Source organism: Odontesthes bonariensis, chromosome 1 (assembly GCF_027942865.1).
Source record: "Odontesthes bonariensis isolate fOdoBon6 chromosome 1, fOdoBon6.hap1, whole genome shotgun sequence".
NCBI lineage: Eukaryota > Metazoa > Chordata > Actinopteri > Atheriniformes > Atherinopsidae > Odontesthes > Odontesthes bonariensis.
The window spans coordinates 42,563,532-42,581,705 of record NC_134506.1 but is presented as its reverse complement, the minus strand read 5'-3'; the positions used below and the strand labels follow the sequence as shown (position 1 = coordinate 42,581,705).

Here is an 18,174-nt window from a genome sequence, read left to right as displayed (position 1 = left end):
TCAGAGGAAACGAAGCTGAAGGCGAACACGAAATGTCTCTTTTTGTTCTGGTGAACCGAGCCTGAATGGAACCTGTTTCCGTGCCAGGTGGCGGCGGTGCGTGAGGGCATGTCGTGGATCGTGCCGGTGCCGCTGCTGTCGCTGCTGACGGCCAAGCAGCTGGAGCAGATGGTGTGCGGCATGCCGGAGATCTGCTGCGACGTGCTGAAGAAGGTGGTGCGGTACCGGGAGGTGGACGAGCAGCACGCCCTGGTGCAGTGGTTCTGGCAGACTCTGGAGGAGTTCTCCAACGAGGAGCGGGTCCTCTTCATGCGCTTCGTCTCCGGCCGCTCCAGGCTGCCCGCCAACACGGCCGACATCTCTCAGAGGTTCCAGATCATGAAGGTGGACCGGGTGAGTGAAATAAAAAGCTTTATTCTTTACTGGGTCATCCATGGTGGTCCAAAGAGCCTGAATTAGGGCAGGGATCCCCACCTCCGGCCCCTGGGAACGCCGTCCTGCAAGTTTCAGACGTCCAACACACCTGATTCAGATCAGTGCATCATCAGCAGGCTGCTGCAGAACTTAAAGGGATAGTTCGCCTCTTTTGACATTAAGCTGTATGACACCCCATATCAGCAACATCATTTATGAACATCTTCTTACCCCCCGCTGCGTCCTGTGAGCAGAGTTCCAGCCTCGTTTTGGTGTTGATGAAGGTAGTCCGACTAGTTGGCTGGGGTTTAAAAAATAAAGCGTTTTGCTTCTCAGAACAATATGCGTTCAACAGAGTAATACATTTGCATCACAAAATGGTTCTCCAGGAAAAAGTCAGACCTCACAATCGCCGCTTGGCCCTATTTTCTCTCCCTTCGTATCACTGCCTGCTGTGCAGACCGAGCAGCAAACACCGTAACAGGCGTTTGAAGGGAGAGAAAATAGGGCCAAGCGATTGTGAGGTCTGACTTTTTCCTGGAGAACCATTTTGTGATGCAAATGTGTTACTCTGTTGAACGCATATTGTTTTGAGAAGCAAAACGCTTTATTTTTTAAACCCCAGCCAACTAGCCGGACTACCTTCATCAACACCAAAACGAGGCTGGAACTCTGCTCACAGGACGCAGCAGGGGGTAAGAAGATGTTCAGAAATGATGTTGCTGATATGGGATGTCATACAGCTTCATGTCAAAAGAGGCGAACTGTCCCTTTAACCACCTTTAGAAGAGATCTGTTTTATCTGAATCAGGGAAACACCTGAAACCTGCAGGGCCGACTTTAGACATTCCTGAATTAGGGCAACTTGACTTCTTCTTCTTGGTTTTTTTGAAGACGTTTCACCTTCGGTATCTCGTTTAGAACTTTATTTATTTACGTTTTGACTCCATCTATCTGCTTCAGAACTTATTTATTGTTTCCTTTGCTTTAGGGCTGGGCGAGTTAACTCGTTATTATCGCGTTAACTCATTATTATTTAACGCCGATAAATATTTTATCGCGCATTAACGCAGGTTTTATTATTGTAAAAGTCTGTTGAATGCATCACATTCACAGTTACAGCAAACACCACGAAGCATGGAGTAATAAAATAAAGATAAACTAGCAGCTAACATCACCACTACAGGTGTGAAGCTAACGGAGCTAACCGGCGCTACTTCCTGTTTTACTTGTTTCAACACTTGTTTCAACAAATTCAATTGTTTTTTAATTGGCTTTATATGAATGAATTGGATTATTTTTTATAAATAATTATGATTACAATGAATTGAATTCCAATTGGCTTTATTATTTAAGTGCCTTGAGATGACATTTGTTGTATTTGGCGCTATATAAATAAAACTGAATTGAATTTAAAAAAGCATGTATTTCAAAATAAATTTTTAAAAAAACTCTTGCATTTACAGCCAAGTTGAATTGTCTTCTCAGCGTAGTAGTTCCAGTCTAAAATATCACTTAAAGGCAAAACACACAACTGATAGCAGCAAGTCATTCAAGGAAACAGACAGTGGAGCGAGGCTTCTACATAAAAACTACAGAAAGATGCTGATGTTAAAAGTGTGTTTGCACAACAAATGTTATGGCACTTTCATTCATATGGCAGCACATTTAAAATAAAACTAAATGCTAAAAGCTATACGCTACTTTTGGATTCATTTTTGGATTTTGCGTACAAATGCGATTAATCGTGATTAATCAGGGAAATCATGAGATTAATTAGATTAAACATTTTAATCGTTGCTCAGCCCTAGTTTTCTTACATCCAGATGAAGGAGTCACCTGACTGATATCAAAAGGTTTAAAAGTTTAACTGAACTTTCATCAGCTCAGAAATGTCCCATTTGCTCGTTTTTAGGTTTATTTGTTCCTTTTTGGCCCTCTTTAAACGGATTGTGTGCGTTTGTGTCGCCCGCAGCCGTACGACAGCCTTCCCACCTCTCAGACCTGCTTCTTCCAGCTGCGTCTGCCTCCGTACTCCAGCCAGGCCGTCATGGCCGAGCGGCTGCGCTACGCCATCAACAACTGTCGCTCCATCGACATGGACAACTACATGCTGTCCCGAAACGTGGACAACGCCGAGGGCTCCGACACGGACTACTGAGGATGGGCGGAGTCCCGGGACTGACCTGAAAAGCGGCGCCGGCCTCCGCCCCCACGGTCGGGCAGACGGGCCACGTTTTACATCCATTTTATGTCTTTTCAAACAGCACAAATCTTCATTTCTCTTTGTGGTTTATTAGCAGTTTTTAACACGAAAAATCCACACGAGAAGTGCATTTAGTTTTCTTCTTTTTACTCCACGTCCCATCTTCAGGGTTTCTGCACGGAGCCGCGTTCACCTGCTGAAATGTGTATAGATTATTACGGAGCGGCGGCCCGGGGGAAAGAAGGACTGTACATTGTGTAAAATGCTTCATTAGGAAAATGTTTTGCATTATATCCATATTTATTGTTTTCATCGCCGACGGCGAGTTTTTCCCAAAGCGTTCAACAAGAAACAATAAATGCTGCATAACTGATCCTCACTTTTTATTCAGAAATACAAAAACAAAACATCAGCACGGACAGCAGAAACCTGACAGAATCTGAAATATGTGACTTTATGTGATGATAAATGCTGCTTAAATTAAAGTACCGTATTTTCCGCACTATAGAGCGCACTGGATTATAAAGCGCACTGTCAATGAATGGTCTATTTTCGATCTTTTTTCATATATAAAGCGCACCGGGCTATAAGGCGCATTAAGCGAAAAAAAACAGTGTTGTTGCTGTTACCTGGCAGTTCAGTGATGATTCGAAAACAAAACTTATAAAATCGGCTCGGCGCATGCGCAAAACCACAAAGTAGCAATTCTCGACAAGTGGCACAAATCGACTGAACACCGGCCTTCGTGAAAGCTCGGACCACAGTTGAGACTGATAGCTTAGCCCAGGCATCCACGATCCATTGGCTGATAGTAGCGAAAGTCGCCCGGCGCTGTCTCCCTCCCTTGGTGAATGTGTGTTCGCCTTCTGTCATCCACTGCTCCCACGCAGCTCGCAGTTTAACTTTGAACGCCCTGTTTACACTGATATTCATGTCCCGTGCCAACGCTGCTGCCTTCAGTCGAATAGAGACTGTAGAGACGCTTCTACCCGCTGCTCTCTGTTCAATAACCCACTGTTCAATTTTGTTATTATTATGGTGAATCACAATATATATTACTCCGCTACGCTCAAGGCTTTGTAGTTTACCAAAGTCTTACTAAAACATTTTGACAGAGCGCCGTGTACCACACAAAATCGCTTCGGGGTCCGTAAACTAACAAGAATAAATCCATATATAAAGCGCTCCGGGTTATAAGGCGCACTTTTGTTTTTTTAGAAAATTATAGGCTTTTAAGTGCGTCTGATGGTGCAGAAAATACGATAATTGAACAGAATGTGAAAGAAACCCAACTTTAAATGTTGCCTCAGTGTTCGATTTAAATTTCTTTAATTGGAATATTTACATTTCAGTAGCATTCATCATCATCATCATCATATCTACTAAATTATTTATCCGTTTACATATTTTCTTGTTGCTCAGTTTCTCGTGATTTTTGTCGTCGGGTGTTTATCTCGATGCATCAGAATGACCATCCGACAGTTTCCTCGGCAACAATCGGAGCGGAAACGGCTGCGATTAGATGAAAAGATGGCAGCTGGTTCGACCCATCGCACCTCAGTCTGTGATTTCTGTCGTTAAGTTTTCTTCCTGCGCTCATTAACCGTAAACAGAAAGAAAAAGACGGGCGAATGAAACCTGTAATTCTGTCTGATGACCAGCAGAGGGCGAATGAAGCCTGTAATTCTGTCTGATGACCAGCAGGGGGCGAATGAAGCCTGTAATTCTGTCTGATGACCAGCAGGGGGCAAATGAAGCCTGTAATTCTGTCAGATGACCAGCAGGGGGCGACCCTGAAGCCTGTAATTCTGTCTGATGACCAGCAGGGGGCGACCCTGAAGCCTGTAATTCTGATGATCAGCAGGGGGCGGCCCTGAAGCCTGTAATTCTGTCTGATGACCAGCAGGGGGCGGCCCTGAAGCCTGTAATTCTGTCGGGTGACCAGCAGAGGGCGAATGAAGCCTGTAGTTCTGTCTGACCAGCAGGGGGCGAATGAAGCCTGTAATTCTGTCGGGTGACCAGCAGAGGGCGACCCTGAAGCCTGTAATTCTGTCTGATGACCAGCAGAGGGCGACCCTGAAGCCTGTAATTCTGTCTGATGACCAGCAGAGGGCGACCCTGAAGCCTGTTTTGGTTGTAAAACGTCCCTCAGTTCTGAATTAAGGCTCCGCTCAGAGGAAAATGAGAAAAGGCTGAGTGTGTTTTAAAGAAAAGAAGATGGCTTCATAACCGCTGTAACTCCAAAGTTACGTGAGAGCACGTTGGAGCCAGAAGCCGACGGATAACGGTTAGGAAACGCAGCGTACGGTGAAGCAGTATGAGACAGGAAGTAGTTTAAAGGAGAACTGCGGTATTTTCAACATTAAGCCTCTTTTCTGAGTCGTTCTGCAATGTTTTAGAACCCCCCTCACCGCTTTTTTGATGTTTACTGCTGTCTCCGTTGATTCTTCTCAACCTGCTTCAGAACGGCAAGTCATGTGCATGTCCTAAAAGGTCTGTAAAAGCACAATAAACGTCCGTTTTCAAAATAAGCAACTCACCGGAGTGGTTACTGGTGTGCACTGGTAATCCATATCAAATTTCGTTGCGAAAAGTTGCTTCTGTCGTGTTTTATTTGACATTTTGTACTGGATGTTCGTTGATATTACTCCGCCACCGCTAAGAAAATAGTGCAAGCATGAACGAGCTGCCAAATAAAACACGACAGAAGCAACTTTTCGCAACGAAATTTGATATGGATTACCAGTGCACACCAGTAACCACTCCGGTGAGTTGATTATTTTGAAAACAGACGTTTATGGTGCTTTTACGGACCTTTTTGGACATGCGCATGACTTGCCGTTCTGAAGCAGGTTGAGATGAATCAAAATTAGGCAAATACCGGAGACAGCAGTAAACATCAAAAAAGCGGTGAGGGGGGTTCTAAAACATTGCAGACGACTCAGAAAAGAGGCTTAATGTTGAAAATACCGCAGTTCCCCTTTAAAACTGAAGGAGTAACTCCATCCTCGCCTCTGGAGGCGCTCCGACGGCGTGAGGTAGAGGAGCCGCTGAAAACTGAAAGGTCAAAGTAACAGTCCGATGCTCGGTTGTGTTGGTCCCGGATCAGCTGTGGTGCGACAGCACGCCTCCGTCCGCCTCCGTCCTGACGGCGATGAGGCTCTCCTTCGCCCTCAGGAGCCTCTCCAGACAAGGCGAGCTGATGGTGAAGGCGGGCGGCCCCGTGCAGAGGTCGGTGCTGGAGGAGACGGCGCTGTCTTGGGTCACTTTCAGATGGGTGGCGGTGGCTATGGGCGCCACTTCTGGAGGCTTCAGGGAGCGGGCGGAGGAGTTGGAGGCTGACGGAGGAGCGGAGGAGCTGCTGTGCTGCTGCTGAAGAGGAGACACGACATCAACATGTGACTTTGGGATCATTCCTTCACAAAGTTTCACCAGAACAACGTCGTTAAAGTCTGGAAAACACCGACAGATTCTCGCGTTCTGATGTGTGAGAACAAAGATCCTGATTTTTACAGGGTGCTTGCTCTTTTTCCAAATTAAAATTCAACACTTTTTTTCCCCAAGACCTTAACTTTATGTACTTGTAACTTGTGTGCCTACTGCCTACTTCATTGGTTGAGATTGTACCAACTGTGTCTGTGTTTATTAGAAATGTTCATTTTTATAGGCTAGTATTCAATGAACAAATCCATTATTCACAGTAAATTATGCTTTTACTGATGAAAACGTTTCAAAACATGAAAATCACAAGGACATGTCAACAGACCTCAGCAGTGACGTTACCAAAATGTGCCAGACTAGGTTAAGCATGCGTTGATTGGATATCATCCCATTAGGCTAATACAGTACGTTACCAGTTAGTAACATTATAGTTTTATAGCCTACCTTCCTATTTCTCATTTCACAATGCCTTTGAGCACACTGTAACATTCTACCATACATTTATTTTCCATACTTTATTAAGACTTGCGCCAGCAGCCTTTTGTTTTTAACAGTCAAGTTTTTTTCACCTTTTGCCTCTTGGCCGGCGTGCCGCCGTCCGTCTGCGTCACGTTTGGTTTGATGCGAGGAAACCAACTCCGGAGCATTTCCTCTATTTTCAGGATGATGCTGAGGAAGCTTCCTCTGAAAGAAACGAGAAGGTGCTCAAACGTTTTACCTTTGTACACGTGTTTCATTAAGACATTCTGAGTCACATTTATTCTGTTTAATATTTCAAATGACATTTTATTATTCTTTTGAACGCATATTGTTTTGAGAAGCAAAACGCTTTATTTTTTAAACCCCAGCCAACTAGCCGGACTACCTTCGTCAACACCAAAACGAGGCTGGAACTCTGCTCACAGGACGCAGCAGGCGGTAAGAAGATGCTAATATCTGATGTCATACAGCTTCATGTCAAAAGAGAAGAACCCTTTAAAGACTGAAAAACAGGCTGAAAAGTAAAAAAAAAGTTCACGTTAAACCTAAAATTTTAGTAATCACGAGCATGAACGAAGCAAAAATCTGAGCTTTAAACCTGCAGTAACTCCTTCCTGCCACACGGTGGCAGCAGAAACGAGTCTTCACCCCGTTTTCCAACTATAATTTTATCACTTTTACCAGTTAAATGTTTCAGAGTGACCGCCTGCTGCTCTCTGGGTGTCTGAACCTTTCAGAGGTTTTTCATCTAAAGACATAAAGTTTGGTTCTTTGACTGCAGAGTGGTCCCGATGGCGTCTTTGTGGCTTCTTCAACATGACAACAGATTTGTGTGTGTGGCTGTGCATGTGCAGGGTTGTTTATGACAGACGTGTTACATCCACAGCGAAGCCAAATTATTCTCTTTAAAGGTGAAGTTTTCTTTAAAAAAAAAAAAAATCCTGGCAGCATGTATCAGCAAGTATAAAATTCCCCAAAAACACAAACCTAACCCACCCACATCCACCCTGCTGGACGGATGAAGCCAGCTTCTGGTGGAAATGTTCTGCACTGAGGAGCATGCATCTTCCATCCAGCAGCAGCCTCGGAGGATATCAGAGCCCAGTGGATAAACTCCGGAGCATTTGAATGAATGTCTGATCGATTAGTATGCGGTTTCAAACACAGCCGCTGTGTACGATCAGACAGTATTCAGAGCGTTTACCCACAATGCATCTCGCTCCTGCCCGAGCCGAAATCAGCCGGCCTGAAGCTGATTTCTCTTAAGCTCTAAACTCTGTAAACTTTAGCAACATTTGAAACATTTTCAGGCGAGAAAGTAGTCGTTTAGATCCCCAACGTGTTGAAAACCTGACAAAATACCGGCTGTTTACAATTTTGTTCCCACGAATTCGGCGCTACTAAAGCTAGCCGCAGTGAGCAACGCACTTCCGGTTATTTTCACAAAATAAAATACCCGTTGCCTTTTATCAAAGGGAAAGCCATTACCATACAATTGGTGCTTTTGTTTTGAAAACAGGAAGTGAACCTACCCTCGTTGTAGCTAGCTTGAAACTGCCGTTTTGACAGGAAATGACGATCGGCGACGTCACTTTACGTTGCATCTTGGGTAGTTTGAGTATGAGTAGTAACCTCATGATGCATACCCAACATTTCAGAGAATCTAGTATGCATCCGGGAACTTCTGCTTACTCAAACTCGCATACTAACTCAAAAAGTTAGTATGAGTAGTAGGAGAAGTATGCGGTTTGGAACACAGCCTCTATCTGAGGCTAATGTTCCAGCAGAGTTAGCTAAAGACTGTAAATGTGCAGCAGCCACTTTTCATCCCACTGTTTTAACAACTCGGTCCAGTTCAACGCTGGACTGAAGAAGCTGAGCCACAAAGAGGGATCAGCTCCAACTCTCAGAGCCTGAACTTCAGAGCAGGAAGCATCTGAGAAATAACTCCTCGTGGTTTATTTCTTCCTTTAGCAGCAGCTAACGCTAACACAGAGACGGATGTCACGTCCTGACCACTAAGTGGTTTTTCAAACAGCACTGTGCTGAACAACCGTTAACAATGTGAAACACGGAGTTATTCCACTTTCAATGACGGAGATAAACGGCAGATTTTAGAAGAATTCACTAAAATAACACACAATCTCTGTGATTAAAACTGTCCCCTGGGACTGTTGCATTATTCTGTATTTAATTAAATAATTTTACAGACGGAGCTCGACACGTCAGCCTGAAACTTCTGATTATTTCAGATCATCCCTGAGCCCAGAGAACGTGACGAAAGAAACGACTCCCAACAGTTGTTAAAAGTTTAGAACCGGGTGAAATAAAACCAAACGCATGGAAACGGTCACTAAAAACTGTCGCATAGATTAAAGGAAGGAGAAGAAAGCGGGATCAGAAGGAGGTGGAGTACAGCCACCACTTCATGACTCGTGGTTAACGGTCAGAGAGGCGGCGCTCTGCAGGACTGAAGTCATTTGTGTCTTTACACGCTTTTCACAGCAGATTAGCGAGTCAGATGGCTTAGGGACGTCTCGCCAGTGGCCGTTACATAATCCTCACAGTCGGCGCTCTGCCTTCATCCGATTGGTGGACAGCGTGAGGCACGGCGCAGGCTGGATGAATGAAAGCGGAGGGGGCTGCATTCCTCTCCGTCTATGAGGCACTACGGATGCATACGGGGGGGGGGGGTCACGTGACCAGCCGAGGAATGCGCTGCAGCACACGCGGGGCTATAAATAGACCCCCGCCGACAAGCCCCGCCCACTCCACACTGACATCACAGGGAAAACATGCGGTGATGTCACACCGTGCACCGGACAGACTGATTCAGACTTCCATGAGTGAAATTATCGGGTTTTTTTAGGGCTGGGCAGCGATTAGAATATTTAATCTGGGGTGGGGGGGGGGGGACGACCAGGCGTGTTGTGTGTTTCAGGTTTTTACCCCATGTTCGGGCTCTGAAGGACCCCCGTTATCCTCTGGATGCGGTCTATTGCCACACTCTCCTGGAAACTGCTGAGACCTGCGGGGGGGAAAAAGAGAGAAGGCGGCTCAGAGGGTGAAGATCTTCATCCCACAGAAGTGAAAACATTCAGAGTTAAAAACCATCTGCAAACACACGACTGATCCTGACTTTAACTGTGCGACGTCACGTTTTTAAATGTATTTAGTTTTAAGAGAGACACAAATTCAGTCGTGATTCTTTGCAAAAGTGAAATAAAGAGAAAAGTTTAATACTAGGGCTGGGCAACGATTAAAATGTTTAATCTAATTAATCACATTTGTTGTGCAAACACACTTTTAACATCAGCATCTTTCTGTAGTTTTTATGTAGAAGCCTCGCTCCACTGTCTGTTTCCTTGAATGACTTGCTGCTATCAGTTGTGTGTTTTGCCTTTAAGTGATATTTTAGACTGGAACTACTACGCTGAGAAGACAATTCAACTTGGCAGAGTTTACAGATGACTTTGGTTCTGTCGACTCCGCCGTCTGGAAGAACTTTAACATGAAAATGGCCGAGTAAAAGTTCCGTACCCTTCTCCATGTTTGGTGGATCCGCCGATTACTTTATTTTCCTGTTCCACAGCAGACAGCAACAGACTTTTACAAAATAAAAGCCTGTGAGCAGCAGACTTTTACAAAATAAAAGCCTGTGAGCGACAGACTTTTACAAAATAAAAGCCTTTGAGCAACAGACTTTTACAAAGCTGAGCATAAAACCAGCTCTGTTGAGTCCAAACAAAACGTTGCATCAGTGCACAGAAGCGCACAATAAGAGACTAAAGACGGTTTATACTGACGTATGTAATATTAGAGATAATGGCTACAATAATGTGAATAAAACTGCTTGTTTTAGCTGATGTGGAGCATTGAGAAAAGATACGAGACGCAGAGCAGACTCGGTTGTATTAATTAAAGAGGATCACAGAGGAAGTTATTCGGCACATGTGGAGCCAGATGCTGATTTGGACATGAAATGATGGATCTCAGTCTCTGATGAAGCCTTCGTAACGACGGGGACGGACCGCTCAGCGTACTGCTCAGATTCTGAATGCTATTTCATTAGAAAATCAGACTGATGTTAAGGTCCAGGTAACAGGTCTCAGAGAATCTGGCTCGTTTCTTCCCACTTTTGCCCAGATAAAACACTGAACCTGCCATATTCCCAAATAAATACCAAAATATATAAATATGGCTGAATATATATACACGTTTAAATGATGATAAATGCTACTAAAACACTGTTTAATCTGGGGGACTGAATTAATCTTTCGTGCTTCATCCATCGTCAAAAATAAAACAAAATTCCCCCTTAAATGTGAGAGTGAGAGCAGATTCTAACCAGCTGGCACCTCTGCCCACCAGGATTATTGGATGAACTTACGTTCAGAGTACCTTCCTGCCCTCAGGCCCCGCAGGATGGACGCTAACGGCTGGACGTAGCACTGCAGCTCCAGGCACTGCGCAGACGGAGAGGCGAGTTAGCATTTATCACATCAGAGACTTTTCTAACGGCATCATCAGCTCACTGCCTTCGTAAAAAGGAGTTCATGTGACGAGCGGTTCGGAGTCCGATGCTCCCTTTGACAGCGTAACTGCGTGTTCTGGTGTAACAGCTCAACGTGAGCGCCATCAATCCCTCATCACTCAGACGGACGTGCGGTTGATGTTACCGCCTCCCTGTATGGAAGTTTCTCTGTGCCATCAGAGTTTGAATACAAATTTCTAATATTGAATTTTTACAGCATCAAAGTCAGACTTTGAATTTGAAAAACCAACAGTGTAAAAAAATAAAATAAAAAAATAATTCTAAAAACAAAAATCAGTGTAAAAAAAAAATCAACATCTAAAAATTCAATGGAAAAAGAATCAACATCCTGCAGCCAATCAAGTTCCGCTCCATTGGACAGATCAGCCATGTCCACTAAAGCGGGTGATGGTGCTTCGGTGAGAGAGTTTACTTTATTTCCCATTTGTGTTAGTAAAACTGAGTAATAGATATTATTAATATCTATTGAGCTGATCTGTCCAATGGAGCGTAACCTGATTGGCTGCCGTTGGATGAATTGAGACGGAGATCGATTGCTTCTCCCTGTTTACCCGGATGTGAAGTTCTTTTTCCACTGAATTTTTTGAGGTTGAATTTTTTTTTAGAAATTGATTTATTTTATTTTTTTTACACTGTTGGTTTTTCAAATTCAAAGTCTGATCTTGATGCTGAAAAAATTCAATATTAGTAATTCGTATTCAAACTGATGGCACAGAAAAACTTCCATATCCCTGCAGCATCCAACCAACCAGATCACTTCAACTTAAAGTGCTTATGAAACGAATTTTAATTGTTGGAATTTCACAGTTTTTGCTGCTGATTCTAAAGGTTCCAAGCCTTGCAATTAAAATTAGATATTGTCTGGATAATAATTTATCCGGAAAGTCATGTTAAAACGGGCTCAAAAGGAGCCACATTTTGTCTTTTTGTGCGAATTCATTTTTTTTATGCGTGACGTCATAGGGTTGACACAGAAGTTCTAGCAGTCTAACTGTAATGGCGGCGTCTATGGCTAAGACATCACAGCACGGTGGAAAATATTGTGTTGCTGGAGGGCCAAATGGTGTTAGTTGCAAAAATAGCAGCTGCACTGAAGGCATCTCTCTGCACATGTTTCCCAAACCAAAAGATACTGGAAGCTGACAAGGAGAAGGCAAAGACGAGAGCACGGTGGATACAGTTTGTACGGAGGCATCGTCGTGATTTTGAAGTGTCCTCAACATCCGTGTTGTGCTCCGTACATTTCCATCACAACTGTTTCACTAAAAATGTGGAGATCGCGGGAATGGTTGGGAATAGGAGACGTCTTTTAGCTGAAGCTGTTCCAACTATTGACATCGCTGGACCTGGTGTGCCGACGGAGACTGTCCCTGCTCGAACTACTGCTCGGGCGCGAAGACAGGCGAGTCTGACCGCCACATTACCGGAGATGACAGTATGCTATTTATATTCTATTCCTCTTCTCAACTCTCTGACATTACCTTGTAGTCTAGCACCCTAGTACTAAGCCTAGCTGTACAGTGTCGTCAGATGGAAAATGTCAAAACAATCGTAGCAAAACCTCAAAATTGTCATGAACCAAACACGAAATTTGAGTTTATCTTTGTTTAGCTTGGAAAGGTAGTGTGTACATCTGATGGCCATATTTGCACGGCATAGCCCCACTGATCCCGAAATCAAGTAGCACACCGGATCCATATCACTCTGCTAAATGGCCTATGATCTATTCGTCCCGATACTATAGACCCTGAAGCAGAATGCCATATCTGTGAAACCGGCATGTTCAAATCTTTTCCAGTTTACCACAGCAAACATATACTATTGTGTCATTTGATTGATAGCATCTTAATAATAATCAGCGTGTAGTAGGAGCGATGGCTGTTTTGTGCCGCCGATCCTGTGCCGAAAATGGTAACTTTAATTTCCATTACCCATACGGGAGGTGCAGAGAGCCTCTACAGTATAGATATTAAATCGATTTGTGTGGCTTAAATTCAACGAAAGTTTTTCCACATAATGTTAGAGGTGTGTTCTTTCGACCTGCTGATGTTTGTATCAGAATTTTGTTTCCTTTATGAGATATAAGTCCATCAAATGTATGTTATTTTCGCAGCCAGCCATACTAGCAAATAAGGGAGTCAACCCTATGACGTCACGGTCACGTGGCCAATTTCGCACCAAAGGCCACATAATTCACACTTTTAAATGGCCGTTTTAACAAGTTATGCCCTGAAAATTTAGTTCAAGTTGGGTTGATGGTTTTAGAAAAAGAAAAAAATCATGATTTGATCGAAGTCGATCGGTTTCAGGTTCCTGATCTTAATTAAAAAGAAAACAAACAAAAAACTCAAAGATGAAATCATCTGAAAGCAATATTTGCTATGGATATCTGAATATGACTGATTTCCATCCATCATCTTCCTCTCATACGAGGTCGCCGTGGCAACGGTCCAGGGGGGGGGGATCCTGAGGTGTTCCCAGGCCAGATGGGATGTATATTCCCTCCAGAGAGTTCTGGTTCTGGTTCTGCCCGGAGCATCTCTGTGCACGCTCCACCTGCCGAGGACCGACCTGCGACCGGTTTAAATGGCCATCCTGGAAACGCTCGACTTTCCTTTTTCTCAGGAGAAAACTCACCTTGTGTGAGAAAAGTTTGCCTTCAGCGTCCGAACCGCCGCCGCGTGCCCTCTTCCTGGTCGGACGGGGCTCCGCCTCCACAGAAAATGTCTGCTGAGCACAAACGGACGTGAAGCCCTGAACTGGACTGACAGCAGAGTCGGAGCAGCCCCAACGGCGGCCTTCATCACAGCTACTCCTCCTCCTCTGGGCTCCGTAGTGGAAACAGTTTGCTGGAGAGTCCCTGCAGTAGGTGGCGGCTTCGGCGGCGGCTGCTGATGATGATGATGGCAGCGGCGGCGACTTCTTCAGGCTGTCGCAGGTGTCCTCATCACTGGCGAGCCAGTCGATGGAGCAGTCAGAGTCTGAGGTGGACATGTTGGACCGTCAGCCAGCAGAGATCATCATGGACCTGCAGACAGACTCAGAGTCAGAGCACCTGAAACACTGTATGGAACACCGAACCTGCCATAATCCCAAATAAATACCAAAATATATATAAATATTTAGGCTGGGCAACAATTAAAATCTTTAATCTAATTAATCACATGAGTTCCCTGATTAATCACGATTAATTGCATTTGTACGCAAAATCCAAAAAGGAATCCAAAAGTAGTGTATAGCTTTTAGCATTTAGCTTTATTTTAAATGTGCTGCCATATGAATGAAAGTGCCATAACATTTGTTGTGCAAACACACTTTTAACATCAGCATCTTTCTGTAGTTTTTATGTAGCAGCCTCGCTCCACTGTCTGTTTCCTTGAATGACTTGCTGCTATCAGTTGTGTGTTTTGCCTTTAAGTGATATTTTAGACTGGAACTACTACGCTGAGAAGACAATTCAACTTGGCAGTGTTTACAGATGACTTTGGTTCTGTCGACTCCGCCGTCTGGAAGAACTTTAAAATGAAAATGGCCGAGTAAAAGTTCCGTACCCTTCTCCATGTTTGGTGGATCCGCCGATTACTTTCTTTTCCTGTTCCACAGCAGACAGCAACAGACTTTTACAAAATAAAAGCCTGTGAGCGACAGACTTTTACAAAATAAAAGCCTGTGAGCGACAGACTTTTACAAAATAAAAGCCTGTGAGCGACAGACTTTTACAAAATAAAAGCCTTTGAGCAACAGACTTTTACAAAATAAAAGCCTGTGAGCGACAGACTTTTACAAAATAAAAGCCTGTGAGCAGCAGACTTTTACAAAATAAAAGCCTGTGAGCGACAGACTTTTACAAAATAAAAGCCTGTGAGCGTCAGACTTTTACAAAATAAAAGCCTTTGAGCAACAGACTTTTACAAAATAAAAGCCTGTGAGCGACAGACTTTTACAAAATAAAAGCCTGTGAGCGACAGACTTTTACAAAATAAAAGCCTGTGAGCGACAGACTTTTACAAAATAAAAGTCTGTGAGCAACAGACTTTTACAATAATAAAATAAATAATAAAACAGGGGTGGTTTGTGGCGTAGTGGGTTGAGCAGGCGCCCCATGTTCAGAGGCTTTAGTCCTCGCTGCAGCTGGCCCCGGTTCAAGTCCCGCATCTGACGGCCCTGTGCTGCGTGTCGTTCCCCCTCTCTCTGCTTCCTGTCTCTGAACTTTCCTATTTCCTAAAAGCCCAAAACATTTTTTTTATTTAAATTTAAATTAAAAAAATAAATAAATAAATAAAACCTGCGTTAATGTGTGAAGAAATATTTATCTGCGTTAAATAATTAACGAGTTAACGCGATAATAACGAGTTAACTCAACCAGCCCTAATAAATATGGCTAAATATATAAGTTTAAATGATAAATGCTACTTAAATTAAACAAAAGACTAAGTTATGTAACACTGGAGTTTATGAGAGCTAGCAAACTTTTTTACCGTGAACAAGCAGAGGCAGCTTTTCATTGGCGCATGAAAAATTTATTCTAGTTCGCATCTCTGTGCGCCCAGACCAATGGCAGAGTTTTCCATATTTTTAATCTTAACGTGATTGGACAATTCATCGAATCAATCACGTCCATCAAGCAAGCAATCTGAGGAAGCGCCGGGCTCTCGGGGAAGAAGACCACAGACAGAAGGATTGCTGCAGAGGTGAGTCTCTGTTGCAGAAATTAGTTGTTGTCCATTTTTCAGTGCAGTCAAGTCAAGTCAGCTTTATTTATATAGCACATTTAAAAACATCAGAATTGATCCAGTCTTCTATATTAGTCCTCAAAACATTAGACACACCTACCTTTTAATGTGGTCTTTGTTTTTCCTGAATATTTGTACATTTTGCAATAGAATAGGAAATTCAGAACCGTCGTCCCTCCCTACTATTATGTTGTGGTTATGGTATAACATGTGATCTATTCTAATTACAGTAGCCTATATTTCTTTATCTATTCTGTCCCAAAACTCTTTATTTAAGGTCAACAATATCCAAAGTATCTCTCTAATTGTATTAATACTTGAACAATGGTCCAGTTTAGGTGGTTTTTAGAATTTGTGTGTTGTGTTCTGATTGTGAGGTGCTATTTGACCCGTCACGCGCAACTGCGCCCCCCCAACAAATTGAATCACCAGCCGCCACTGCCCTTTCGATATAAAAATTTCTGTTTTCCCTACGACGTTGTACTAATAAAATTCGTGCCATATTTTCTCGATAGAACTGACAAATAACTAATAGGCCAACCTAACTGACAATAACTGACAAAACACCACTTAGGACAGCAAAGGGGGTTATCCTAAAGTTAGCACAATTTATTTAAGATTTTTCGAAGTTAGGATGCTTCTGTAATACACTTTTCTTAACTTGAGATAGGATGCGTAAACCAAGATAGGAAACGCTGTTCTGTAATGCGCTTTTCCTAAATACGGTCCTAAAGTGCCGTTACCACGGTAACCAGATAGATAAGATAAGATTCTCTAGTTAGGATGTTTCTGTAATATGGCCCCTGGATTTAAGTTGAAGGGGAAGCTCAGTGTTTATAAGAAGAGAACTTCAACCTCAATAGGCTTGAAGTCTCTCCTAAAAAACAATAAATAAATTTAAAAAAATAAAAAATACTGTAGATTTGTAAATAGCGAATGTTTGTTCACTATTTTCATTTATTTTATTCTATTCTATTTGCTTGTTTTTACTACTTTAATTGTTTTCATATCTTTACTGTATGCTGCTGCAACAAAACAATTTCCCAAATTGGGATTAATAAAGTATCTATCTATCTATCTATCTATCTATCTATAAAGAGGTCTAAATGGGTCCAGTTCTGCGCCCTGCAGTGTACAGGCCAGAGGATTGAATAACCCTGCTCTGCCTCGTCCGGCATTACGTAAGAAAAAGCATCCAAACACATGGACCTGCGTCTCCCCGCCTGTCGGTACACATGCACGCACAGTGCCCGACACGCGGCGGCGCTCAGGCTGCAAAGGTCTGCAAAATCAAGTCATCTGAACCCCAACGCACACTGAAATTATCCCGCAAAACCGTGCAAGCACGTCCCGACTCATTTGTTCAGCGCGGCGCAGAGCTGCATTTCAGCCCGAGAAAGGTCTCCTCCATCCTCCCCGAGGAGCACGGAGGGTCTACCGCCAGGTGAGCGGGAGCTGCAAACACGAAAGACGTGGCGGAGCGTCACTTACCGGAGAGAAGCGTGAGATTCCGGAGGTGATGATGGAGCGAAACTGTGAAAGCCGCAGAGGCAGACAAGGCAGGAATCTTATCCAGCCCGTGCAGCCTCTCCCCGGGCAACGTGTCTGAGAGAGGCGGGGCACAAGCCTCTCCTCTCAGCCGGTCTGCAGCTCCGCTCCCACGCCGGTCCTCGGCGTGCACACCCTGGGCAGAGCTGCCGGGAAAAGACACGCCACACCGGAAAAACACACACGATCACGGTCACGCGCTGTCAAAGCGTCGCGCGAGTGCTTTCAATCAAACGCTCTCATTGGCTTAGAGAGGATCAATGGCTGTCAAAGAATGTCAGTTGGTCCAAGGACCAAACGTTTGAAAGAATTTAACTGACATAAATGAGACCAAAAAAAAACTATTTTTTGAGCATTATTATGTATATTTCTATGATACAATAGCTCGTTTTAAGCCTCCATGTGTATGGAAAGACCAACATATTGAGCTGTTAAAACATAAAATGACCACTTTGAATATAATTTCAGTAAAGTTTATTTGCCTAAATGTAACTTCAAAAACACCGTTGACGCTCGCTAGCTTAAATTCGCGTTAGCTATGTTGTGTTAGGCTAAAACGTTACCAACGTGATTTTTTTTTATTTTGTATTGATAGTTTTACTAAACGTAATTCAAAATTCACCTTAAATGCCACTTGTGTTTTTAAATTAATGGTTTAACTTTCTGCTTCAATGGAAAAACAGTTTTAGCAAAAAAAGTTTGAACAACTGAAACAGCTCGCGCTCGATACTCATCACCACAACGATGTCCAGTCGTCCACATAGGTGCAATTTCAGCAAAAAGATAACAATGTTTTT

The 18,174-nt window shown here is 43.5% G+C and overlaps 2 protein-coding genes across 14 annotated transcripts in view; one reads left to right on the top strand and one right to left on the bottom strand.

Annotated features, from left to right (window-relative positions):
- Positions 1 to 2,993, top strand: part of herc1 (HECT and RLD domain containing E3 ubiquitin protein ligase family member 1) — a 108,291-nt gene extending 105,298 nt beyond the window's left edge. For all 12 annotated transcript variants that reach the window (XM_075467264.1, XM_075467230.1, XM_075467254.1 and 9 more), the window contains 2 exons: positions 88 to 393; positions 2,390 to 2,993. In XM_075467264.1, coding sequence (XP_075323379.1) covers positions 88 to 393; positions 2,390 to 2,575 — 492 coding nt within the window. In that variant the 3' untranslated portion in view covers positions 2,576 to 2,993. The remainder of the gene's footprint in view (positions 1 to 87; positions 394 to 2,389) is intronic.
- A 2,600-nt stretch (positions 2,994 to 5,593) lies between these two features.
- LOC142385794 (uncharacterized) lies at positions 5,594 to 17,516 on the bottom strand. 2 transcript variants are annotated; one of them, XM_075472512.1, is made up of 6 exons: positions 17,321 to 17,516; positions 13,734 to 14,124; positions 10,932 to 11,007; positions 9,491 to 9,569; positions 6,631 to 6,745; positions 5,594 to 5,992 (listed from the first exon to the last, which is right to left on the bottom strand). In XM_075472512.1, exons 2-6 carry the CDS (start codon positions 14,088 to 14,090, stop codon positions 5,726 to 5,728), a joined length of 894 nt encoding a protein of 297 aa, XP_075328627.1. In that variant the 5' UTR covers positions 14,091 to 14,124; positions 17,321 to 17,516; the 3' UTR covers positions 5,594 to 5,725. The 2 variants fall into 2 exon arrangements, with proteins under 2 accessions (XP_075328627.1, XP_075328636.1); XM_075472521.1 differs by having other exon boundaries at positions 5,594 to 5,989.
- Between the last annotated feature and the right edge of the window lie 658 nt (positions 17,517 to 18,174).

Excerpts from the sequence above, each read along its gene's own strand:
- LOC142385794 (XM_075472512.1), bottom strand. The coding sequence starts at position 14,090 with ATGTCCACCTCAGACTCTGACTGCTCCATCGACTGGCTCGCCAGTGAT. Across the intron at positions 9,570-10,931 it reads GGCAGGAAGGTACTCTGAAC|GTCTCAGCAGTTTCCAGGAG; the intron begins GTAAGTTCATCC and ends TCCCCCCCGCAG. Across the intron at positions 5,993-6,630 it reads CGCCGGCCAAGAGGCAAAAG|CAGCAGCACAGCAGCTCCTC; the intron begins GTGAAAAAAACT and ends TCTCCTCTTCAG.